At 41.3% G+C, this 26,412-nt stretch overlaps 1 protein-coding gene across 6 annotated transcripts in view; it reads right to left on the bottom strand.

Moving 5' to 3' along the window:
• The window catches only part of VPS13B (vacuolar protein sorting 13 homolog B), an 801,572-nt gene that overhangs the window by 32,424 nt on the left and 742,736 nt on the right, over positions 1 to 26,412 (bottom strand). For all 6 annotated transcript variants that reach the window (XM_019468011.2, XM_019468006.2, XM_019468010.2 and 3 more), the window contains 10 exons: positions 18,788 to 19,051; positions 18,034 to 18,117; positions 17,681 to 17,856; positions 16,784 to 16,954; positions 16,227 to 16,428; positions 14,913 to 15,101; positions 12,426 to 12,572; positions 10,140 to 10,423; positions 7,486 to 7,613; positions 7,077 to 7,276 (listed from right to left, as the gene is read on the bottom strand). In XM_019468011.2, coding sequence (XP_019323556.2) covers positions 7,077 to 7,276; positions 7,486 to 7,613; positions 10,140 to 10,423; positions 12,426 to 12,572; positions 14,913 to 15,101; positions 16,227 to 16,428; positions 16,784 to 16,954; positions 17,681 to 17,856; positions 18,034 to 18,117; positions 18,788 to 19,051 — 1,845 coding nt within the window. The remainder of the gene's footprint in view (positions 1 to 7,076; positions 7,277 to 7,485; positions 7,614 to 10,139; positions 10,424 to 12,425; positions 12,573 to 14,912; positions 15,102 to 16,226; positions 16,429 to 16,783; positions 16,955 to 17,680; positions 17,857 to 18,033; positions 18,118 to 18,787; positions 19,052 to 26,412) is intronic.

Genomic DNA, 26,412 nt, shown 5'->3' with positions numbered 1-26,412 from the left:
TGGTCACAGAGAGAAGGGGCAGAACCAGAGACATTTCTGAGGATTTCTGCCGGCACCTGATGACTTCCTGGATGTGTAGGGGGAAGAGAGGGAAAGGAAGGAACTGGGCTGCAGTAGGAAAAGTACAGGAAGCCTGACAGTCTGGGTTTGGATCCCAGGTCCACTTGCTCTGTGCAAGTTGACTTCTCTGAGCTTCAGGTAGCATCTACCTTTAAGGGATGTGGCAGGGACTAATGATATTTGTAGAGTGCTTGACATAAAGCAGGAATTTAAAACAAGTTTGCATAAATATTATTGAAGGTTTTTATACTGGGAAAATGGCGATAACAATCACTGAAGTGAGAACTCTAAGAGAAGCTGGCTTGGGGAATGGAAAATGATCACTTTGGTTTCAGAGATGTTGGGTTTGAGGTGCTTGTGAATTTTAGGTGGAGATATCTGGTGGGTGGTAAGAACACAGACTTGGAGCTTAGGAGGGACGCAGAGGCCAGAGAGAGATCTGAGAGTGACTGGATGATAGTTGGTAGCTAAAGCAATGAGATGAGATCTCTCAGAGAGGAAAAGAAGGGAAACGAATTTCTAAAGTGAGAAAAAGGTGGATAAGCATGAAAACAAAATAGCGTTATTCTGGGTAGAATTCTTCCCTCTGTGTAATTACTGAAAAATACTTAGGGAAATCCTTACTCTCAAGCATCTTTAAACGCATTGTGACTCAGCTGGAACAAATTGTAAACACACAGAAGACTCTAGACCAGGGAAGGCACTTGGCAGTTGTTCAGAAGTGGGTACCAACCTGCTGATACCCCTTCTGGCCCTGATACGGGATATATGGGAAGGCAAATGAAGTAAGCAAGAAGCCAAAATATCTGTACTGTGCATTTGATAAGTCAGATACTTACTTGGATTTGGTGGCTTTTTTCTGCATGAAAATTCCTGGATGGAGGCTAAAGGGGTCTCAGAAAATGACTACACTACATGCTCTTTAAGCATTAGCGCTCAGGGTTACCTGTCTGTTGTGCACCAAATGGGCTGATTACACACTTGAGTCGGGGTTCATCAAGGCACTTACCAAAGTGTCTCATGGTAACCTTGTAAGCAAGATAAGAAGTATCTTATATAGTATGGTTTAAAAAGTGCTTTTAGATGCATTTTCTTATGTAAGACATGTGGGCTAGATGACAGTATAGTTTGGTGTGTTAGTGGCTGACCGAACCCATGCATTAGGGAAGTAGCTGGTGATTCACCATTGCAAGTAGACCTTGGACGTGTCCTGTTCAACATATTTATTAATGACTTGGACGAAGATGTAGAATGCATGCTTGCCACATCTATAGATGACATAGAGCTACCAAGGATACCTAATATGTTGGATGACAGCATCACAATTTTTTTTTTAAGTGATTTCAACAGGCCGGACTAGGCCAATAGCAACAAGATTTAATTTATTGGGGATAAATGTAAAGTCCTGTCACTGGGTTCAAAAAGTCAACTGTACAGCAAGTCATATGATAAAGACCTGGGGGATGTGGTTGACCACAAGTTCAATAATAACAAACAGTCTGAACTTGTTAATAAAAAGCTAACTCAATCTTCTACTTTATTAATGGAAGCACAGGGAGGTAATAGCTGGTTAGACCACATTTGGAATACTATGTATAATTCTGGCTGCCAGATTTTTAAAAGGGAACATAACACACTAGTGTATTCAGACAAGGGTAACTGTGGTGATGGGTCTGGAAATCACATTTACTGAAGGAATGATTCAAGGAACCAGAAATGTTTGGCCTGGATAAGGGAACACTTAGAGAAGATGTTGAAGCTGCCTTCAAATAATTGTAGTGTTGCTATATTAGAGGGGGAAGTAAACAATCTGTGATGCCCCACGGGGTAAAACAAGGATGAATGAGTGGGTGCCACAGAGGGACAGATTTCAGCTTGATACAAGCAGAAACTTTCCTGTAGTCACTGCAGGAATAAGCCACAGCCAGGACACTGAGGGGAGATGTCATGGACTCTGTCCATGACAGAGGGGAGATGTCAAGGGACTCCTGCCCTAGGTAAAGTTGAGATTAGAAAACCTCTTCTAACCTGTGCTTTCATGAACCTTCAGGTAGTGATATTGGTAGCCAGGGCTGGACTCCAAAGGATAGACAGTGAGCTCAGTTTGGTGCAGGAAAAACAGGACTGGGCCACATGTGGGCAGATCCAGGTTCCAGCCTGATCCTGCTTACTTATAAACCACCTAGCTGATTACTCTTTAAGCCTCAATCCTCTCATCAGGAAAATAAACATAAAATTATTGCCCTAACGATCCCAGAATTTTTGCCATGATCAAAGGCTCTGTCTTAGGACTTACTCCACTTGACTACATTTATTTACTTACACTCAGGTTCCTGAAGCAGGAGTAATGCCTTATTTAGGGCAAAGGGTTTGGCTCTTGATAGTTCCTCAATAAGTTTGCTGAATAAATGAATGGAAGAATTGAGACTGTGGATGTGAGAGCACTTTGTAAATGGTATAGAGCTCTATAACCATGAAGGATTGTCATTCCCCATCTTTCACACACTGAGAAGAAAACACTGGTGACACTGACTCCACTAAAGACTTCTGCTCAGAGTCAAAGATCATGAGAATTCACTGAATCTTTTTAGAAGAAAATTCACCTGCAAACTTTCTGGGGAATCACATCGCTCATTCTTCTTTGCTGTCCCAATGGCTCAGAAACTGCGTTTCATAACCAATTCAAAGACTTCCCAAGGCTCTTAAGATAAAAACCCAAGTCCTTAGGTGCAGACACAGAATCTTGCTGGATTTGGCCTTGAATTGTCTCACTAAACCCTTCTCCCACCCCCCTTTTCTTCAGCTGGCACTATGGCCACACTGGCATTTAGATTCCCGGAAGGACCATGCTCCCTCTCTGAGCACCGAAGCTTCAAACATGTTGCTCTTTCCGCCAAGGAAAGTTTCCCACTTTTTTGTCTACTTAATGCCTGCTCAGCTTGAAGGCAGAGACGCCAGGTCTCTTACCAGAGAGATATTCCTTGGCCTCTCAAACTAGTCTGCTGTATAGCCTAACAGGACAACTGTACCTTCCCTTCACGGTTCCTACTGGACTTCACAATACAGCCACCTAGGCGATCACTTGCTTATCCTCTCCTCCACCTGTCATCTCCTGGGAGGCGAGGGTGGTGTTCCCTTTAGTTCACTCTGCTTCCTGTAGTCCCAGTACTAAGTTACAATGCCTGGCACGTATTAGAAACTCAGTAAGTATTTGGTGACTGATGACTGAAGCATGCCTCTTAGTGTTTATGTTACTTAAATGGTAACTACGTTTTCTTTGTACCTTTTTATTCAAAAAAATATTGGCTAACGCTGACAAAAATAAGGCTTCTGATTAACAGGAACTGAAATCCCATGAACTATGCAGGGTTCTAACCTGTTTTCCAGATAGGATCAAAACTGTGGCTTAAAATGGTCAATGTAAGCTCACTTTTACGTCTTTGCTTATTTATTTGGAATCTAAAGATGTTTTCCTCTCGAGTCAGTCAGGCTACCACTCCCTGTCAAGTTATGGACAAGAGCACCAGCTGCTGCATCAGGGGCTCAGTCTGAACCACCATGAGATGTCTCCTAGCCAGGTGTGAGCTGGTAACACAACCCTGGAAACCCCATGCCAAATACAGTCCGGATTTTGTGGCCTACATGCTATCTATCGGGTCTTCCCGGTGACTCCTGATCCGAAGAACACTTCTTTGTGTGATTATAAACTCATTTTCTGCATGTTCCCTCTCATAGTCCATTTCAAAATTATGCAACACGGCACTGTTCTATTTCCAAAACTGAGGCGAGGGGCCTATCCCTGGCAAAAGCTAAAGGAGTTCTCTTCCTGGAGGCAATATTAGGGATTTTACAGTGTTTTAATCCTGCTTTTTAAGGCCAGCTTGGAAATTGGCATCATGTGCCTCAGACCAAGGGCTGAGGAAAGGCTCCTGGAAGACGATCTCACTCCTACAGAAGGGCTGCTTCCTTTCATCAGAGGACACAGCTCCCTTCGCTCCCCAGTGATTTATATGCCCTCGTGTATTACTGAGGAGATGTCGGTGAGGGTCTGAAACAAATCTTCCTGCAGAGGAGGAAGTGAACCATGGTCTGCAGGACATATGGCACACAGCTCCTCAAAGATTAATGGGAACATGAGCCTTTGCTGGGTCCTCAGACCAGGGATGATAAGGGTGTTGGAAAGAGTACCTCTTCCTAGCTTTGAAGTATCTGTGACTACAAAGGTTTGAGGAAATTTAGAGTGAATGGGAATCCCTGAAATAAGGTTTGGCAGGCAGAATGCCTATTGTAAAGAATCCCCCAGACATAGAGAAGTAAGTAAAGTTTTGAAAATCTTCAAACCGATGCAGAGGAGTTCAGGAACCCTTGAGAAGCTTGCAATATTTATTTTGTACATTAATGAGACCAGGAATGTCTCCCGAGTCTGCACGGATCTAACAGACTTTCAGCGTTCATCTCATGAGTGGTGCGGACAGAAGAAACCACACCCCTGTGTAATGTGGAGCCAGTACATACGCGGGTCTCCAAGGTGAGGGCGGCCCCCAGGCTGCTCATCCATTCTTGCACCCGTCCCTGTCCCTGGCCACGTCCTCCACCTGTTTCTGCGGCTAATTCTCTCCCCAGATCCCCAGCCCTTTCCCTCTCTCTCTTGGCCGATGATTTATTCCAAACTTCACAATAAACTTAAGGCCACCGTGCATCAATTCAATTTCCTGGCCCCTCCCTCCAAAGAGCTCTCCCTCCCTGTGCCCAGTCCCACCTCTTTTCTACAGCCAGGGAAGAGGACGTGGTCCTTCTGTCCAAGGAGAACTACACTCCCTGTGCCTGGGACTCGTCTCTCTGGGCAGCTCCTCACTGTCTCTTCCACTTCTTGACTGACTCCATCCCTGCAGTACAGAAAAGAGCTTCCTCCTCTCTGACCTCCTTTGCTTCATGGCCTCACTCCTGGAAAACACAATTCTCATGTTCCTCCACGCCCTCCCTCCCACTGCCTCTGAACCTGTCATTTCCAATTGCTACCTTGCTTCTCTCCACCATTTTACAGCCTGTAAGCTTTGTCCATCAGGGGCGTTCTGTTTCTCCCCTGCCTGGGTCTCCTCCTGCCACTCTGCTTGTTCCCTCTCAGTCTCTTTTGCTGCTCTGCACTGACATGCCGGCGTTTCCCGAGGTTAGGGCTGGGGGCTCTCTTCTCCTCCTTTACAGGATCTCTCTCGCTTGACCTCATCTTCTCATTCACACAGTCACTCATTTGCTGATGTGATGTTTACTAAGATCTTCCTGTGTTGACAGGCACTCTGCTGTAGCCTGAGGATGAATAAGGCAGGTATCTGACTGCCAGGAATACTAAATTGGTAGGAGAACTTTTAAAGAAATAAATGCAACTTAATGTTACAAATGAGAAGTGAACATGGAGAGGGGCCGGTGGTGGGGAGGAGATTTCACAGGAGTGAAGACAGAGAATCTCTTGGGAGATGAGAAAGAATGTGCCAGCTGGGGAAGAGAGGCGTTCAGGAATCCCAGGTAGGGAAGCAGCATTTACAGCATGGTAGCTTGGAGCAGTGCTTTGGGGGTGTCTGGCAGGTCGGGATAAAATCCCAGTCCCTTCTCTTGTAACACGTGGGAACTAAGCCGTGTTACTTCTGGAGGCCTCAGTTCTCACTTCTGTAACATGGGGATGACAGTCCCACCTTGTACGGCTGCTGGAAAGGTTAGACAGGAATGAACGTAAAGTGCTCAGCATGATGCCTGGTATGCAGTAAGCGATTATGAAGTGAGAGTCATTATTATAATAAATATATTTATGACTTTGATATGTGTCCTGTAACCATGATAAAGAGACCTACTTCACAAGCTTGTTGTGAAGGTCAAATGAATTAATACGTATGAAAGAACTGTGACAAAGGATAGCACAATATCACTTGGCCACAAAATGGAATGAAGTTCTGACACACGCTGCAACATGGATGAATGAACCTTGAAAATAGTACGCAAAGTGAATTATCCGGGCACAGCAAGACAAATACTGTATGATTCCAGTTACACGAGGCACCTGGAACCTGGCAAGTTCAGAGACACATGGTACAACAGGGGCTACCAGGGGTTGAGTGGAGGGAGAATGGAGAGGGATTGCCTACCGTGTACAGAGTTTCTGTCTGGGATGATGGAACAGCGAGTGGTGACGGTTGTACAACATTGTGAATGTTTTTTAATGCCCGTGAATTATACACATAAAATGGGAAATTTTTAAGTACAGCAGAAATGAAATGCTAGGTTCACATGCCATTTTTAACAAAAATAAACACCACTAGCACTGAGATTAAGACAGAGACAAATCGGGACATTTTATCTGTTCAGGGTTTTTAAACTATACTTATATTTGTAGAGTGTTATGTACTTCTAGGAAGAATGTGTATGTTTTTATATTAAATTCTAAAGAGGGGATGAACCTAGGGTTGGCATAATGATTGTCCTAAAATCTGGACCATAGGGGGCTCCTGGGTGGCTCAGTCGGTTAGGTATCCGACTTTGACTCAGATCATGATCTCGCACTTTGTGAGTTTGAGCCCCAGTCGGGCTCTGTGCTGACAGCTCAGAGCCTGGAGCCGGCTTTGGATTCTGTGTCTTCTCCTCTCTCTGCCCCTCCCATGCTCATACTCTGTCTCTCAATAGTAAATAAAAAAATGTTAAAAAAAAATTAAAATCTGGATAGTAGGACCACCTTCTATATAGAGGAGTCTAACAATTTTATTTCATTTTCGACTTTGGATCACACCCAATGTGCTTGCCTTTACCGAGTGCTTCTCTCTGGTAAACAGTTGTATAGGACATTGTGGAGGTACATATTGTATGTGAGAATTTATAACCTAACGAGGACGTAGAAATGGATACATGCATCCTCATCCGGAGATAATTAGTTTAGCACTGAGAACATGCTGTTTAGAAGGAGACAAGCATGGAAACCTTAGACAAAAGAATGTGTCTTGGGGCCTTGATGGGAACACGTGTGGCTCACTGACCTGTGTTCCCTGACTGTTGATGTCGATGGCATCACTCCACTCAGTTGTTGTGTCCCCCAGACATTCTACTCTCAAAAAGAGGCTAGGAAGTAAGTCTTTGGTCTTGCAGTCTGGATAATTGGAAATCTGATGATACAGTTCATGATGAATTGAGCACTCAGAAGGAATTCTTCTGCAATAAACCTCAAACTTTGGAATATCTAAAAAAAAAAAAAGGCATATGCAGACTCAGGCCTTGACAAAGACGAAGGGATATTAAACATAATGTGGCAGGAGAAACTTCTCGAAGAGAGATGAATGATACTTTTATTTCAGTGTTCTTCACAGGATCACAGGTAGCTACTGAATTAAAAACCTCCAGGAAGATTACAGGTTTTATATTATTTAGATTCAATGCGATAAAATATACCTTTAATATTTTCCTTTATAAGGATTGTTACTGGACATCTGTTGTGGAAAATTATCCGAGGACTAGGGTCTTCTGAGAGGGTTAAATAAGTCACTCCAAAGTGTTCTTGATATGTCAGTGCTACTGCCCTGGAATGAAATCAAATCAAATGACAGAAGCAGTTTAGAAAAAAATGAATGCTTCCTCTCGTGGTACATGTTTATTTAGATTTGTAATATTCACAACTGCACAACACCATCTCTTTTATCAATCAGAAGAAGTGTTTTCCAGAGAAAGGAGGCCATCCTCTCATCTAGTAACGGTCTTATACTAATTACAGCTTTACTGACTTTTTCTCGACAATAGTATCACATAATTATCATGAAATATTCAAAGACATAAAAAATTATTTAAAAGAGGAAAACCATAACTTCTACCACTTAGAATTCTGGCCAACCGTGTGCTAACCTCTTCCTCCTGCTCTGCTCTCCTTTGTGCAGATGTGCCTTAAACTCTACACATGCAGTGCCTTCTTCTTCAGAAGTGCTTGGTACATTTTGGCTTAAGAGGAGCTGATATGCTTTTAGAAAGACTGCTAGAGAACATGGGTACTTGCTCTTTTTATATTCGAAAGGTAGGTAGGCTCATAATGCTTGCTGTCAGTTGTCACATCATCATATTGACATGACCTCCACTTTGCATACCAAGAGCAAAGCTGTATTAATCCGCATTAGAAAAAGTGCTGTGTGGGCATAGGCTGTCCTCTACAGTGGAGACACAAAACCCTTCCAGTTTACATCATAGACTACCAAACAATATTTCGTATCAAAACAGGACAAAAAAATCCTCTTGGAGGTTTAAATTACATGGACTGATCAAATTAATCAAAGAAATCAGGTATTTGCCAAATGTAGCCCTCAGTTTACACTGATTAAAAGGGGTTGATGATGCCTTAAAGAATTCCCCAAATGCCATTTACCCTGTTCACCAAGGTGAGCTCTTCCCATAGTATTTGCCTGAAATGCCAAAGTGAATTGTCCAGTAGAGTTTGGGGAAATCACATTAATAACACATCAAAGGTGCACGGCAGGACTGAGGGGAGGAGGGGGAAGAGGAGATGGGGCTTGTAGGAAGCGAATTCACTTGCTGAGTACAGTCCCTGGATTCATACCAAAGCTCTTTTCCCAGCCTAATTTTGAAAGAGCTGGGGCAAGCCAACCTCAGAGAATTTCTTCTTGCTAGCCAAGAAAGCTGGGGGCCAGGACTAACATATGGTATTTTCAATCTAATATCTAGTTTAGTATTTGTAGATAAGATTAAGTTATATTAATACAATCGTGTCTTAGAATTCTTAGAATTTTAAACATCATTTCCAAATGCAATTTTATTTTAAATTTTGGCTTTCAGTTTTAAAAATAAATTTTGTTTTCTCGACATAGGTTCACATCACTTTCAAAAATACTTCCTTCAACTCACCACACTTAACTTCTCCAGCCAGAATATAAATATAACCACTCCTCTTCAGAATCAGGGATGAAAAGTGTTTATAAAATCAGGATGTTTCTGAATGTTGTGAAAGAAGAAGGGATATGTGTAGGGAACAGGGCCTTACTATTATGGATAACGTGAGTTGGGAAGTTATCATTTAAAATATTACTACTAGAAATCTCTGTAGACATCAAAAAGTTAGAATAGCTCGAATCTCAAATGAAGTCTGTAAAATCACAACCACGGGAAAAAGGTACCTCTAAGAAGATCACAAGATGTTTTCTTCTGTACTTTTTGCATATACCATAAATAAGTTATTCCCGACAGCTACAGAAAGGACGTATTGCATGCAAAACAACCACAAAATAAAAGTCCAGTATGAACAAACCATTACATGTCTCCGGCTTGATTCTGTGGTTGTTATTTGCATAATTGGTAATCGGTAATTGGAGCAACTTGCGTGCAGGAACAACCACAGAACAGAGTCTTCTGTGACTTGTGTTTATCTAAGTTATCTCTGCTAATGACTTTTAAAGAAAAATTCCATTTTGAAGTAGATGTAAAATATGGGAAAGGAAAAAGGTTTTCCAACTTGACTCTCTCATATTTTAACCCTTGACAGAGGCTAAGAAGTCATCATAGAAGGCTATCTTTTCATTTTGATGTATTGCTGCTATTTCATGCCACAAACACCATCATTCCCCCCCACCCCCGCCCCCCATAAGCTGCAATAAGGGAAAAATCTCATCAGGAGTACGCTGGGGCAACCCACATGTGATCACAATGTTTGCCCAATTGTGTACAATGTCTAGAAGCCATTAAAAATCAAAGTAAAACCTGGGGCACCCGGATGGCTCAGTCAGGTAAGCGTCTGACTTCAGCTCAGGTCACGATCTCACGGTCTGTGAGTTCAAGCCCCGCATCAGGCTCTGTGCTGACGGCTCAGAGCCCGGAGCCTGCTTCAGATTCTGTGTCTCCCTCTCTCTCTGCCCCTCTCCTGCTCACGTGTGTCTCCCTCTCTCTCTGCCCCTCTCCTGCTCCTCAAAAGTAAATACACATTAAAAAAAGTAAAAGTAAAACCCACTTTTACACGTGGTGAGCAATGCAGCTGTTTTTGTCTCTCCTGGTGCCTTGATGAAGAGCTATCGCAACAAGCTAAGAAGGGCATTCACACGGAGATAAAATACCTGGTGCAGAATCCATTTTCCCCACAACTTCCGAAGGGCACGGCTACACTCTGTCTGGGAAACTCTTGTTTAACTATAGCCGGCAGGCTCCAGCACTGGGAACTGTTGGCACCTGAGGCAGGAGAAAAGGCCAGCAAGATCTGCTTCTGCAGCATGGAGGCATCCAGTGGTGACTGACTGATATCGGGCATCAGGTCCCAGCAAGGAAGGGAGCTGGATTTCACAGCAGGCTGCTCTCCACCTGCACAGATGCTGAAAGTGGCACTGTCTGGAACGTGAAAATACTGAGAAAAGAAAAGACAACGCCGAGAGAGCACGGTTACTGCACCAATGGAGAGAAGTGAAGCTTTTGAAAGCACAGCTTCTAAGAAACCATAACCTATGTAGTCTCAGGAGGTGGCTGGGTGGGGGACATGGGCATGTGAGAATCCCATTCCCATGAGAAAGCCCCAATGAGACTATTACAAGCAGTAGGGGCAGGGTCTGCTTTTCTAGGCATAATGAAACATGATAGGGCCGGGGTGACTTAGAAGGTGATGCAAAGTTCTCAATGTCCCCCAGGTACTGCAAAAATCCAGATGTCGTAAGGGTCGACATGCCACATGCTGGGGAGAGAGTCCTCTTGGATGGGTATGACCGGGCTGAAAGGGTGCGCTCTGAGGGGCCTTGGGAAGAAGAGAGCTGAATGAGATACGGAACAGTGAACTGGGAGCTCAGAAGACAAACTCTGTTTAAGGCTCATCCTGAGGGAGGAGGAAACTCTGATCCCAACCCTCAGTTGAAATTCCACAGGGTTTCTGGCACATTAGAAAGTCTCAGAAGTTTGACTTAAAAAGGACCTTTAGAGATACTTTATTTAAAACTCTTCTTTCACATCTGAGGAAGCTGCTTTCCAGAGAGCTGCTGACTTGTCCAACATCACAAAGACAGTGAGTGGCAAAGCCCAGCTGGAGCCAGGCTTCCTGCTTCCCATTTGGTGGGTTTCCCACTGTTCCACACACCTCTCTGAGAGGCTAGGGACCGTCATGTCTTTAAAAATAATGCCTACACCTGCCTGAAGCAGGGTATGGTTGAAAAAGGGGACACTCCTCAGCCGCCTGGAAGTACGTGGGCCCATCCCTCTTCTCCAGGGAGCTGAGGCAAAGCAGGAGTTCACTGTGATGCTGGGGTTTTGGTCGCCACCGGCTACTACCATTTCCTGAGTGCCTGGCCTTTTTACTCATATTGGCTCATCTAATTGTCACCAAAAACCTGTAAGGAATGAAAAATTATGCCTATTTTCAGAGGAGGAAATGTCAGCGTGGAAAGCCCTGACCGAAGGTCTCAGGAAGCCCAAAGGTGGGGAGGAGCAGAATTATCTGCACACATGCTGATTCTCTTGCCAAATCCTCACCTAAAATGGAAACATTGTTGACTTCTATTTCCCGACCGGGTACTTCTGGTCACATAGTTATTCTACTGATACTTTGAAGAACCAAAATGAAATTCGATTATTCTGACATTTTTGTAAATACTATCATGCACTGTAAGCTTAGAAGAGTAAGACTTTCATCCTGTTTTAGTGTTCTAATGTAATTTTTAGGAGCTGAAAGGGATAAAAATAAATGCAGACATAGCTAAAGAAAGAAAATACTTTCCTACGTGATAGTTTCAATAGCATAAAACAACAGCTTACCACTTAGCATATCATGTTTTTAAGTCCTTTTAAAATATCTCCTTACTCTCTCAAAATAGAAGTGTTCACTTTAATTGTATAAAGAAGAGAATCAAAAATCTTTCTTGGATTTATTTTCTGCATATTCTGCCAGTGGGATGCTAACATAAATGGGCTGGTACCTTTTCACAGTTACTCTCCTCGTGGGCAGAGAAGTCAGGGCTCCCACACGCGTGGCTCAGCTGGGGCCGAGCCCTCTGCCCACAAGGCTCCTCCAGGCACCGCAGCCTGCGAGGCAGATGCTCTTTTCCACGAGACCCGGGAGCCAGCCCTCAGGCCACTGCCCCGCGGGCGGGGCTTTGCCTTGGCGGGCATGCTAGCGGAGTGTGCTGTGGCCTCCAGCGGCTGGGGCACAGGCGACCCGAATCCAGCAGTGCGTCGGGACCTGCTGCGTGTTCATTACCTGGAAGCGCTGGCCGTGACATCCGTGGTTTTAATTCAGTACAAAATAAATTTCTCTTCACCTACATTCAGTGTTAGTTTCCTTCTTTATTCTAGGCTAAAACCTTAATCTTACTTATTGCTAATTGATCGAAACTTAAGACAGATCAATAATGTTATCGATTGCTTACCTCCTTTCCAGAGTGGGGTTTGGAGACAGATAACTGCGGTTTATAAAATATCTGATAGGGCATATTATTGATTATCATAGTCTTGTCTTCAATCTGAATAATCTGTATACCCTGCTGAACCAGGGAGGAGATGCAGAATTGACATAACTGCAAGACAAGTGAGGAAAGAACGATTTTGGAAACATTATAAGGCATGTAAAACTTTCTCCTTTTTTAAAGGGCCATTTTATCCCTCAGTTTGCCCACGACAATACCAATTTTACCTTTTGTTCCAGCATATTTATCAGAGTCCCCTTTCAGTCTCAAAGACGTCCCAGCCCCCCAAAGGGCCACTATTTACAACAGGTGTCCTGGCACACCAGTTATTTCTGGTGTTTCCAAGTTATTTAGCCAATTCCCTCACAAAGTATTTATGTAGGAACACTTGTATGTAAACAGAGGTCACTCAGGTTTTCAACATGAAGTCGAGCACTCCTCCTCCTCTTCCTCATGCCCATCGTGGCAGCTACCTCACGAAAGGCCTGGGAGGGACCAACGGGAGCCCTAAGAACAGCATCGAGTGGCCCTGGCATACTGCTTTCTTGTGCCCCACTTGTAAGAACTTACGCATGCTAACTCACAGAATCCTCACGTGGGGCAGCTACTATTGTCTCCATTTTACAGAAGAGGGAAATGAGGCTCAAAGAGGTTACGTAGCCTGCCCAAGGTCAAAAAGACAGAGTGGGTCTAGTTGGGATTGAAAACCAAGCAGTCTGGTCCTATGGTACAGCTCTTAACCTCTGCGTGTATCATCTCATTACCTTATCATGTTGTATGAAGTACTGGTGCTCAGAGAAGATATCTGCTTAGTAAATGGTAATGTCAGGACAGCAGTTCTCAAAGTGTGGCCTGGGATCCTTGCGTGTGTGTGTGTGTGTGTGTGTGTGTGTGTGTGTGTGTATTGGGGGCCGTGGGGGGGGGGAGGGTCTATGAGATCCTTTCAGGGTGTCCAAAGGTCAAAACTATTTTTATAATAAATACCAAGACGCTATTGTCTTTTCCATTCAAATTCCCTCATGAGTGTACAGTGAAGTTTTTCAGGGGTTATATGACCTATGATGTCATTACTGTCATGGCATACATACAGAATGTATGTTTGTGTATTCTTGAGGTCTAAAGTTTTGCTTTAATTGCTAGTTTGATAAGTATCAATAGCCATAGCCCACATGAACAAAAGGGTTTTGGAAGTCTGCAATAATTTTTAAGAGAGTACAGGGGTCCTGACACTAAAAAGTTTGAGAATCACTAGGAAAGAATAATGATATAAATATAGGCAATAATATATTTTCCACCAGTCCATTCATTCATTCACATTTATTCCGCATTTGCTGTGGCCGCTTTGTGAGGTGCTGGAGGTATTGGGTGTTGGATTGTATGGCATCACATTTTTTTCCAGGTTTTGATGGTCGTTCTCAACTTACAACTATTCGGCTTTGGGTGATTCACGCTTGCAGCTCTTTGCCATTTACACCCATGTTACAGTATTTTGGCCGGCAGAACATAAACATGTGTTGCCCAGACAACTCTGAGGAAATGGATACCAGCCTGGAATACTGAAGAGAAACCAACTTCTTTGTATAGAGAAATTTATTTTTAAAAAGTCACCAAATGACCCTAACTTTTTTTCGAGAGGCTCTTCAAAGATGCCTGTCAAAATCTAACTTCTCCCCAGAGAAAGGTCATTCTAAATCATACTACTATGATGAAGTAGCCCTTCTTCTTCTGATTTGGGAGGGCTAAAATAACGAAGATATTGTTAAGTACAGCATGAGACCTTAACATGGTACACTATGATATTGTGCTTTTATGCATACCGGTTGCTGTGATTTGTTACTATATTATTGAACTTAATTGGTTTTCATAGAGTTTAGAAAAGATTGATGCTGAAGATCATGCACCATTTGTATTTAGTTAAATAGCCGATTAAGTATGTTTTCTGCATTCATATCATTAAAGAGTGAGAACCAGTCCTCTGTTTAGGAATATAACTTCCTCATAACATTTGGCACCATGGGAAAATTAGAGCGGCTTTTGCTCAGGATGCCCTTTCCAGGAACGTAACCTTTGCTATAGGAGGTTTGTCCTTTCACTCAGTGCACAGAATGTTAGCAACTGTACTTCCTGCTCTAAGAGAAGAAGGCCAAGTACATTTGTGGATATTTTGGAATAAGTTCATTTTTCCCCCACATACGATCAATCAAGTGACCGCTGAGTGTTCCGAAATAGAGTGGTTATTGGATAAATTATGTGACATGGCTTTTATCACTGCTAAAGGAAAAAAAAAACCTGTATAAGACAGAGGTCTAAGAAATCACATGTTGGACTGTTATAAATTGCCTAGAGCAAGTTGTACCAAAACTGGATTAAAAAGAAAGGGGTAGACTCATTTTAAACAGGTGGAGGGGTAGGCATGCTATTTCCCCTGAGCCATGCAGACTTTGATCCTACCTTCTGATGTCCTGGGAAAGCACCGAGTCTTATTTCAGCATCAACAAACCCTTCTTCGTCCAATGACACAACTTCACCATTACCTCCATCTTTCCACTTTGGAGATGTCAGGTTATGGACCAGTTTAATTGCTACTGACTTATGCACAGTGTTCGTATTTGCCCAGTATATTCCAATTTGAAAAGCCTCCTGGAAAAATAATGCCTCAATTATAAAGTATTTTTCTTAACCGTGATATTTTTACCTCAATTCACAGGAATTTTTTTTATATTATATAATAGGTCTACTTAGGCAACCAAATCCCTTTATGAGTTTTGTTTTTGTTTTTGAAATGGCAACATACATTTTATTTTAGTTCCCAATGTTTTCTTTGATTCACAATGGAATTCATATTTATGGAAGGGGGAAAAAAACAACCCCAACTGTGGCTCCCCTATAAATAACAAAAACTTAAAAACTAAGGGTTTCATTTCATTCGACAAAAGAATAATATGCAACCTTAGGTACATGTAGGTCAGCATTCTAATTCCATAAGGTAACATCATCTGATTATTAAAAAAAAAAGAAAAAAATAGGAAAATGCAATTGAATAAAGATGTTCATGAACTGTAGCTCAAAAAAAGTACTCTTCAATTGTTCCCCACCAGGAAAACATTTTATTTAGGAGTTCCATGTACTCTGTTTTCTTATAGATTTATGTACTTCTTGAAATGGGTTAGCCTTATCAAGAAAGTTCTCTTGTGATGGAGTACAGTCTTGCTGCGAAATTCTGTTTTACATTAGGGTTTCCCCCTGTGCCAGCAATGACTCCATATTGTTATTATCAACAACTGGGTGGACATCTATGATTATGGATATCCAAGTCCACTTATAAAGGAAAAGGGGCCCTGACAAAAACAGTTGTTCAGAAATCCTCAATTCTTACCCACCTTGCAGATCCCAGAGAATTTTCTGTAAGAGCCACAAATCTATCTAGAGAGTGGGTTAGCACAGAATATGACTCTATATCCTTAACATACCCTGGGTAGGCCAATCCTAATGCTTGTCAAATATCCTGTACACAATGAAAATGAAAATGTAACTACTAGAAGTTATCAAATTTAATGATAACTCAAGCGTGAATACTGCTGATGGGGGAAAAAAGACACCTGAAATGTCTTTGAATATCAAAGAACATTCCATACCCCTTACACATGCATCTAAGACGACAGTTTTCTACAACTGATTCTGTTAAGAACATAAATGCAACCTCAGAATAAAGGCTAGTTGTTGAAAGCAAAGAATTCATATTAGCTAAAAAAAAGGTTATAGTACCTGAAAATTAGGAGGGATAATAATTTTGCCAGCAGGAACCTGTAGAACAATCTTCTCTCCTTCAAACAACCAGAGGTCCCACTTGGATTGATTGATAAGCAGGGCCCAGGGTAGAAGTTCTATCAACAACGTTCTAACATATGGCTTCCAGACTGACAGCTTCACTCGCATTGGGCTATCCCACTGACTCAGCTGTTCATTCCTGTTCCAAATACCACATCCAAGAGACTCAATGAAAAATGATGACTTCAGTATTCATGAAATATGTTTAGGATTCCAGACACACAATGCTCTTGTATGACACCTTTTCATACTAGACTCACCCAGCGCTGAATTTGCATCCAGGAGAAAGAAACTTTTCACGCAATTACGTTCTAGGTTATGAGTAAAGCAGTCTACAAAATACATTTACCCAGACAATAAAAGGTCAGGATTGGATAGATGCATGCATATATCTTCTTTTTAAAAACACCTTTTATGGTATCTAGCGTTTTGGTGAATGGTCATTTATTAATATTGGTAAATGTTTGTAGACAAAGATTGCTGGAGAACATTACCTGTCAGAATCCTTTTCATTATATGGCCACATGGGTTGAAGGGACTTTTCTGGTCCATAGAATTCATCAAGGATCTGATTAACCGTGCATCCAGGGTGTATCTTAGTGGCTATTTGCTTAATGAGGGATGTAGAGATGGGGACAGCACAGTGTGAGGGATCATCTTCTTCTCTAGGCAGTGGAAAGGAAAAAAATAGGAGTAAATACCAGATTTCTAAAGTGGCAGACAATTTATTGAAAAAATATAACCCTAGATGTATTATAGACCAATACTTTTTTGTGAGATTGAGGCAATTTTTGGTGATTTAGGGATTGGTAACACAGTTTTTGCATAATATGGGCCCTGGCCCCTTCTCCCTGCCCCCGCTCCCCATGTTCTTGGGTGAGAGCTCTACTCATTTCTTCTTCCACTAGAGAAATTATGTGTCAATTAAATTTTCTGATCCCTCTTATTTATTTCTAAGTTTAATGAAAGAGGCTGAATTTTATCCAAAACTATTGAAGAGGATAAGAGAACACTAGGCAGGGCAATTTTATTTAAAAAAAAAAAAATTTTTTTAACATTTATTTATTTTTGAGACAGAGAGAGACAGAGCATGAACGGGGGAGGGGCAGAGAGAGAGGGAGACACAGAATCGGAAGCAGGCTCCAGGCTCTGAGCCATCAGCCCAGAGTCCGACGCGGGGCTCGAACTCAGGGACCGCGAGATGGTGACCTGAGCTGAAGTCGGATGCTCAACCGACTGAGCCACCCAGGCGCCCCTAGGCAGGCAATTTTAAAATAACATTCTCATAAGGAACCCTAAAAAAAATTCTACCTCCCTTCTTCCCCTTCATAATACAAAGTTGCTTTTCTACTGAATCTCTCTTAGGAAAAATGTGAGGACTTTTCCAGTACCTTGCTTGAAATGTTAGGTGATGTACAAGGTCAGGTTCTATGTTTTGCAGTGGTTTTTCCTGTCCTTTTCCTGGAATAATCTGTGTTTCACTCAATCCCAGACTCCTTTTCTCCAAATGTATGATAATGGGGTCTGGAAGATGACTTCTCATGATAAAAAGAGGGCTGAACACAATCTATAAAAATAAAAGGACAGAACAACTTTCATATTTGCTTTGTTGCAGTATTCCAGCTGTTTGATGCTGAAACAAACTTGTAATAAATCTCTTCTCTGGGTCACTCTGACCTTAATTTATTTCAGAACAGGAGAGGTCAGAGTCATATACCATATTTTAGGATTGGAAAGCACTCACCATTCGTTGTTGCACTTGAGAGTTGGGTTCTAATGTCAAAACTGTGCACCACACATAAAAAATGGAACTGTTTGAAGATGGCACCTGCATATGAGGTAGTAAAGGCTTCTATTAAACACTAGTTTATTAATTAATCAAAATGAGGCACAGATATAACGTCAGTTTCGAGAATTAAAAAATTTAAAGTTATAGAAAAAAGCCACTAAAAAAAAGAATAACTAAGCAAAAACAGATTTCATTATGGTATAAAGTGAACGTGCAGTGAGTCCATGAAGCCAACGCTTTCTTAAAGACAAGGGGATTTGGTATGAGGAGAGACTGACACAAGACTGGGTGGGAGAACGGCTGAGAAGATTTGTCCCTCGTGGGAATGAAAGTGATGATGGCAGAAGGCAAGAAAGAGATAAGCAGTTGATAGCCCACTGCAAAGATTTTTCAAGGGGGGAGAACACCATCCCTTCCCTCAACCCCTCCCCCACACCTCCACCCCAAGCCCTGCTGCATCAGGATCTTTCTCAAGATAGAACTTGCCTCCACCTGAAAGGAGTAGTGTCTTAGCTCTAAGAACTCCTGTGTGGCTGTGGGATGGGAGGAAACACTTTGAGAAGCAACATTCAAAGTCTTTTTATATTATTTCAGATCTCCCTCTTTTGCACAGGTCATTTTTTAGCTAAAGTGCTATACTGAATAAAGAACATAATGAGGAATGTTAATTTTAAAGCTGCTCTATTCCAGATTGTACTACTTCTTATACCTGAATGACAATGCTATACTCAGGGGACTTAGATTCCAAACACACGTCTCTTGACCAATCTTCATCTCCTTTGGCCTTTACACACAACTCTGTCAGTTCACTGTTTTCCAGTATGTATGAAGGCAATTTCTGTTTGGCTGTGAGGCAGTCAAAATGTTCTCGAATCACAGCTTCTCCATCTTGACCAATGTAATGCTGAACGACTTTTAGTTCTATACTCTGAGACAAGTAACTACAGATGATCTGTCTTCCACAGATGATAATCTAAAAGATAATAAATAAACAAACAAACAAATAAATAACACAAATAAAGCTCCATCAATTCAGATTTCATGAACTGGAAATACGTAACTGTTCTGACAGTAAACTTGTTGGTTTTAACAGAAAGAAAGTGAAGTCATTAGCTTATTTGGAGCATACCAGAAGAAAGGCTTGGTCGTATTTGCTTTGTTCACGTTGAGTTTACAGCACTCAAAAGACAGGCACAGGCAGGGTCCACATCCAGCTAGAAACACTGATTGTGTGCTTGAGAGTGAGGTGGGGTGGGAGATAAAAGACCTATGGAATGAAAGCCTTGCAAATGTGCACACACAAAAGATAGTTGACCTGGAAAAGAGGTGGAGGTTGAAACTAGCAACTGACCAAGAGTTTAGGGGCAGGCTCAGAGGCAAGAAGCCAGACCAGGGGCCGGAGAAGAAGAGGCAAAGAGGGGTGGAGGTAAACCAGGAGAAGTGGTGTTGCTGAAACTCCAAGAGCAGAGACAGACCAAGATGTGGTAGTGAGTGGTGTCCATAATGTCAAAAGAGATGGGGGTTGAAAACAAGACTTCGGCTCTGGTGGCTGAGAGGCCAACTGGTGATTTATCTATTCCCAAGGCTGGTTTCCAAGGGCTGCCTGCAGTCTTATGCAATAAGAGATCATTTTATAAATTGATAATAAAAAAATAACTTTTAACTCAGATGCCTTATTTTAGTTTATTCAGGTCTTCCCCATAGAGAAGAAGCATGTATCATTGTAAAACACACGTAATTACCCATTAAACCCATGTATTACCCAATTTGTCATCCAGCTAAGAGTATGGTTCACAGTAGGCATTAAGAAATGTCTCTGAAATCAGTTGAAATTGAAAAGATAATGCAAAATTTATTCCTATGCAGTGAATCCTTCTGTAATACAAATATTCACCATGAGTGGAAAACAAAGGACTTTCATATACTGGATTTTCTTGTTTGTAATATTTTTTCCAGATCATAAAAATAGTAATCTCTCTCTCTGTCACACACGTACACACATACCCATACATATGTGGCTTACTTATGGGTCTAAGGATGTGATGGTTAATTTTACGTGCTGACTTGAATGGGCCACAGGCTGCACAGGTATTTGATCAAGCATTATTCTGAGTGTGCCTGTGAAGGTGAGGTTCACTGTGTATTGGTAAACTGAGTACAGAAGAGTGCCCTCCCCAATGTGGGTGGGCCTCATCCTGTCAATTCAAGACCTGAATAGAACAAAGAGCCTGAGTAGGAGGGACTCCTCCAACTGAGCTGAGACTTTGGTCTTTCCTGGCCTTTGGACACAGACCAAAAAACATCAGCTCTTCTGGGTTTCAGCCTCCATAATTGTGTGAGCCAATTTAAAATAAATCTCTCCCTCTCCTTCTCTGCATACATATGTACACCCACATATATATGTATGTGTGTGTATACACTCATTTTTACAAATTAGTTCTTTTATTCTCACAGCAACCATATCAAATAGGTGCTGCTATGACTCATGTATGAGGGAAAACAGAGGCACAAGGGAAAACAGAGGCACAAATATGATGGATAACTTGCGGGACACTACCCAGACCCTCTGGCCTGGAGTCTGTGCCGATAATCACTCTGAAAGTCTGTTTATTATAAAATTAAGACCTACTAATTAAGAAAATGTAGAAACTATAGAAAAGAATAAAAACTGCCCATCATAAGGTAAATGTGGTAGATCCCATTGGTTCTATTCTAAATAGGTGGTTCCTCCCTTTCCCTTGATATGAACAACCCTCATTTGGTTTAGGTCTCAAAAAGCAGCAAAGTACTCAGGGAAGGTGGACACCTCCATGAACCCCAGAATCTATTATAATTGTTACAAACTAATCCTGGTAAATCGATTCTCCTTTTGCCAGTGATTACTTTAGGGGTGAACATGGGACGCTCTCTGGCTAATAATATGAAAAGGGAAGACTGCTAAAAGGCTCTGGGAAACATTTTACTCCTTGATAAGGGAGACAATTTGAGAAGCAAAAGCCCTGCTTCTTGTCTGTCATGGAAGATGTTATGAGAGGATATATTTGCATCCATCTTTCGTAGGCATCTTAAGACAAAAAAGGCAAATCCAACAGGACAGCAGAGCAGCAGATACAGCACTGAGTTGCTTAATCAACCAACACCTAACTCGACTTCTTCATTCTTATTATGTGAGATAATAAATGTAAAAGAGGAATAGTTCTGCCTCATTAACTTATTACGAAGACTAAAAAGCCTGTTTTGTTACTTCAAACTGAAAACATCCTAATGGATACATTTTCCTATGTGATTAAGGGTACTTTGCAAACATCTTTGTAAGTAAACTATTATTTACACAAATAACTATGAATAATTATTTATGAATGAACTATTACTTACCCAAAATAAACCTGCTAGATTGATAGACCAAAGATAAGATGTCATTGTTGTTTCAAATGGTATTAGTTGAACAGTGAAATTTAGCATTTTCTTAAACACTTATTTTCCAACTACCTATTCCTTTGAATTTCCTTTAGAAGGAGAACATCTGTAAAAACCAAACTGTGCTTAACTGTTATATTATTCCTAGATACTCTGCCATAATAATCTTTTAAAACAATGTTTTCTCAGTAACAAACACAGAAGTCAACTGGACCATGAGTCCTAAGTTAGCAGGCAAGCTTTTCTTTAGCATATGCTAGGGGTTACCAGGCACTCATGGTTAAGTCTTATGAGGCCTTAGCGTTGCCTAACTTTAAGTAAACACGTGAAAGCTCTGAGGCAGTATTCAATTTTGTTCTTACTCTTGGTGTGCCCAGGCCTGGCAATGTATGCACACTGCTCTTGCTTCAGAACCTTTGGGCCCCATGAGATTTAGGAGAGAATTTTGCTGTCTCTCACAGAAACCACAGAATCTCTGCAACCATCTGGGACTCACTTTGTTTAAAGACAAAGATCCTCTTGGTGGGTTTTTATAGTTTCATTTTCAACTATAAAGCCTGTTAAATAGGCTTTCAAATTTGATAAAAAGAAAACCCTTAAAAGTGGCCAGGGAGGGAAGGCTACTTAGATGAAGGGAAATCCAAAATGGCTACTCCTCAGAGCGGTGTTCTTCACGGCTGCTCCCACGCAGGGTTCAGCGAGAGCCATGTCTGCTTTTCTTCAACGTGGCAACACTTACAATACCTTTATTTTGAAAATTATGGTTAAAATTTCAAGATTAATTTATCAGTTGAAGACAGCTACTTAATTTTTTTTAATGTAGGGTTTCTCTTTAATACACATTTCCAGGTTTCACACTAATTCTCCTCTTTCCCCAAAGCCACAAAGACGTGTATTGAAGATTTCCACATGTGATTTTACTTAGCAGGTTTCAGAACTCTTATTAGATCAGTGCCAAGAAGAATAGTGATATTAAAGAATAACTCCAGAACACCAGATGCACTGGAAAATGATATCTTAGCCATGATTAAAAGTGTATGTATAAAGATACAAATATATATACATACATACATATGTACATTTAAGTTTTTAAAGTGGTAAAGTTTTCCTCAATGAGGGGATGGGAAAGGTGGGAGCCAATATGTGTACAGGGGTAGCTGCGTAATGTACAAAGTTCTTGAGAAATTTTGTATGTGGTCAGTTTTCATTCAACTGGAGAAATGAGAGGGTTATAAGAAAGGTAGGGTACAACCAAATGGCATTGTTCAAATGCGCACTAGCCAATTCTCCATCATCCAGGGGCATGTTAATGCAGTTAAGGTACATCAGGGAGCTGCACACACTCACCTCCCCAAATGGAGCTTGGTAATTAGGCAGCTGCAGTTTATTTCCCAGCCCAGGTGGGACAGAAGGAACGAGGCCAATATGCGAGAGAGGAAGGAATTCGTGAAGTTCTTCTGAAACCTTGATTCCTATCTGCCTTCCCAACCTGGCTAATTGAGGAAATCCTGTGTCTCTGATGTACCTTAACTGGAGCTAATCTGAATTTTGGTTGATCTACCCTGACAATAAAAAATTAAATCCAACTGAAAGACTAGACAGACTTTTCACAACTTTGACATATGCAGCGGTTGTTTTGAAGTTGGTGGCCTGCTGAACCTTTCAGCATTACCTGGGTTCAGTACAAACCATTTTCCATTTGCTTCATTCTAGGTTGAACAAACTGCTCTTTCTGTGTTCCACTTTCCATTATTTTGCTAAGTTTTTTAAATGGCCCTAATTTAGAGCCCAGTCTCATTTGGCTATGACAATAAATTCTAAAACTCAAAATATAAATTTTGTGTGTATGTGCCTTCTATGACAATGGGAATGGAAAATGGACCTCCAGTTCCTGCGGGGCAAGATGACACTTCTTTCAAAAAGGTACATGCAACGGGAAGGTGGCTTCTGCTTCCATTACTGGTTTCTGAAGAGTCCTTTCCTAGTTGGCTAGATTCTTCTTCTTCTTAATAACAGCATTTATTATAGAATACAAGCAGAGAAAAGTGTGAGAGGGACTGCTACAGAAAATAATTATGAAACATTCAATGGTACAAATAACATTTGGAAATCCTGAAATGTGATTTGCACCAGATGCCTTAAAGATCTGTATATTTGACATCAACAGAGAGAATGATGAAAAGGATTCCTTAAACTTCTAATGAATGGAAAAATGTTTGTTAGTCTAAAACTAACAAACTATTTTTGCTAATAGTTTGGAAAACTCAGAAAATCAGCAGAAGGTTGGGACGAATATATATACTTAGTTATTTGAAGGACTAATGTGGCCCTAACAAGAATCCGGTGACACAAAACAATGAATTTTGGTTAAAGAATAAAGTATATCTTTTCAGTCTGGGAAGATGTATCAAGCACCCCAAAAACATTCACATTTTTGCTCAGGTAATTAAGTTTTATAGCAAATTATTTTCAGGACAGACACAGACATTTGGACATACATATGTATACACAAAGATATTCATTTAAGGATTTATTATGGCAACAAATTGCAAATTATCTAAAAGTGCAGTAACAAGGGGATGGGTGTCTAAATGGGTTTCAACATAACACAGGGCAAATTACTATGCAACCATTAAAAAGATAGTTCAGGAATTTCAGATAACATGAGAAGATAAGCATCATATAATGTTAAGTGAAAAAAACAAGTTGAAAAACTAATTACAATCAGATCTCAAGTTAGTAAAAAAAAAATATCTGCATAGAAAAAAACAGTAGGAAAAAATACACTGAAGTATTTACCTTTGGGTGGCAAAAGTATGGGTAATTTTCTTTTCTACCTTAGGCTTTCCTGTGTTTTCAGAAATATATGAAAAACAGTTAACATAAAAATAACCACAAGAAACTCATATTTATTGGGTGCTTTCTTTTACAAGGGGTATACGGAGGCACAGAAAGGTTAAGAAATTTGCCTAAGGTATCAGGTAATAAATAGTAAGGCTGAGAAATCTTTTATTATCAGGGGAAAAAAAGGTAGGTAACATTTTGTGAAAATTTTCAAAAAAGGTACTTTTCATGGCCAACTTTTTTGACTTACGGTTTATTGTTGAGAAGTGTAATATCTGCTCGGGAACACTGTATATATTAATTTATCCCTGAAATTTAATATTATTCCTTAAAGATACATAATATCTATGCAAGAAGGAGGCACTATTTTAACACAACAAAGTCCATTTACTGTTACTCATGCCTGGGAATATTTCATAATTATGCCTATAATTTACTGAGTTATGACAGTGGGCCAGGCACTACCGTGAGCACTTCACATATACAAACTCATTTAATTCCCACTAACTTTGTGACAAAGGCACAATCACTCTCCCCATTTCACAGATCAAGAAACTGATCAAAGAGGTTAAATAACTTGCTGAACGTCACACAGCCAGCAAGGGGATACAGCCAGACTGGCTATGATGTTAACCACCAGGATACACCATGAGAACCACTTCTCATGGGGTGGAGTGACCCCACCATTCCACTAACTGGTCACTGTTCTAGCAACCACAGGCAAAAGAGCTGAATGAATTGGGGAAGTTTAGACCACAGCAATGGCCATCAAAGTGGGAGCCCTGTACCAGTATCATCAGAATTTGTTAGAAAAACAAATTATCACGTCACACCCAAGACCTACTGAATCTGGAACTCTGAGGGTGGGACCTAGCATCTTCATTTTAATAAGCCTTCTGGGTGATTCTGACGTACATGCAAGTTTGAGAACCAGTGGCCTAACGAAAAGGGAACTAAGAGGAAAGAATCATCCTAGCTTCCCTTATGTTTCCAAAGGGCTTAATACAGGGGAGATACAACTTACAGAGTCCTCACCACAAGTGGTGTACCCCTCACAAGTTCTGATGAATGGTATAAACTGGCCAAATGGTGAGAGATTTTGGCTTGAAACTGGGAAAGAGCTTCCTGTATAGCTGGAGGTAACCAACTACGGAAAGGGCTACCATGTGAGAAAAGGAGCCTTGTATCATGTGGAGTGTTCAAACGGATGCTGAGTGACCATTTCTCAGGCACACTGGTGAATGGGAAGGTGTATAAGGAATTTCTGAAAGAGCATGAGTGACAGAATCAGAAAACCAGAACGTACTCATTGGGCAGGTATCTGTTGAGCACATATCCAAGTAAGAGAGTCCTGAGGCCAGATGACAGTCAGAGACACGTCTTGTTCTTACGACTTTCTAGCTCAAAGCTCATACTGGCTAGGCTGCTTCCATCAGGAGCCCCAGGAAGACCCATCTGTCCCATACTCCTATCTTTAGGTTATACTGTCTACTTGGACTGGCCTCTCTTAATCCAAATTCTACATGTTTTCCAAAGCCCAACTCGAGTCATATCTTCTTAGTGAAACCTCTAAGAGTCCTTCACACTTACTGTCGGTTGTGTACATTGTTGGGTTTATACAAACTTGCAATTTAAGAGTGAAGCCTGTGTCGCATACTGTCTTCCATTTTACTCTGTTCCACTGCAGGCAGTCACCGACTACTTGAAGAATGGTCAGTTCATTGGGAAAACGCCTCTGCTATATTCTTTTCACTCCTGTTGCCCACAATAATGAGAACATGAAGTCCAGCTCCCTGATTAGGTGCAGACCAAGGACGTACATGGTACGGGTCCTACTGTTCACCTCACCAGTTGCTTCCTGTCTGCCAAGTACGGGCAATGGCGGAGCCCATGTTGCCTGCTAAGGAAAGCTCCCCTTTTCCTTGTCCAGAGGCTGGGGGGCTGTTTCTATCATGTCCTCTGTTCACATAAGCTCTGGATAGACTGTTACAATCCAGATGCTGATGTATATGTTAAAACTCTTATGACAAATCCAGTTATTATGTGTGCAGTGAAGCCAGTTTTCAGATTTTA

Source organism: Panthera pardus, unplaced genomic scaffold (assembly GCF_024362965.1).
Source record: "Panthera pardus isolate Hobbes unplaced genomic scaffold, ASM2436296v1 HiC_scaffold_7, whole genome shotgun sequence".
Taxonomy (NCBI): domain Eukaryota; kingdom Metazoa; phylum Chordata; class Mammalia; order Carnivora; family Felidae; genus Panthera; species Panthera pardus.
Note: the sequence above shows the minus strand (reverse complement) of the source record. Positions and strands in the feature narration are given on the sequence as shown.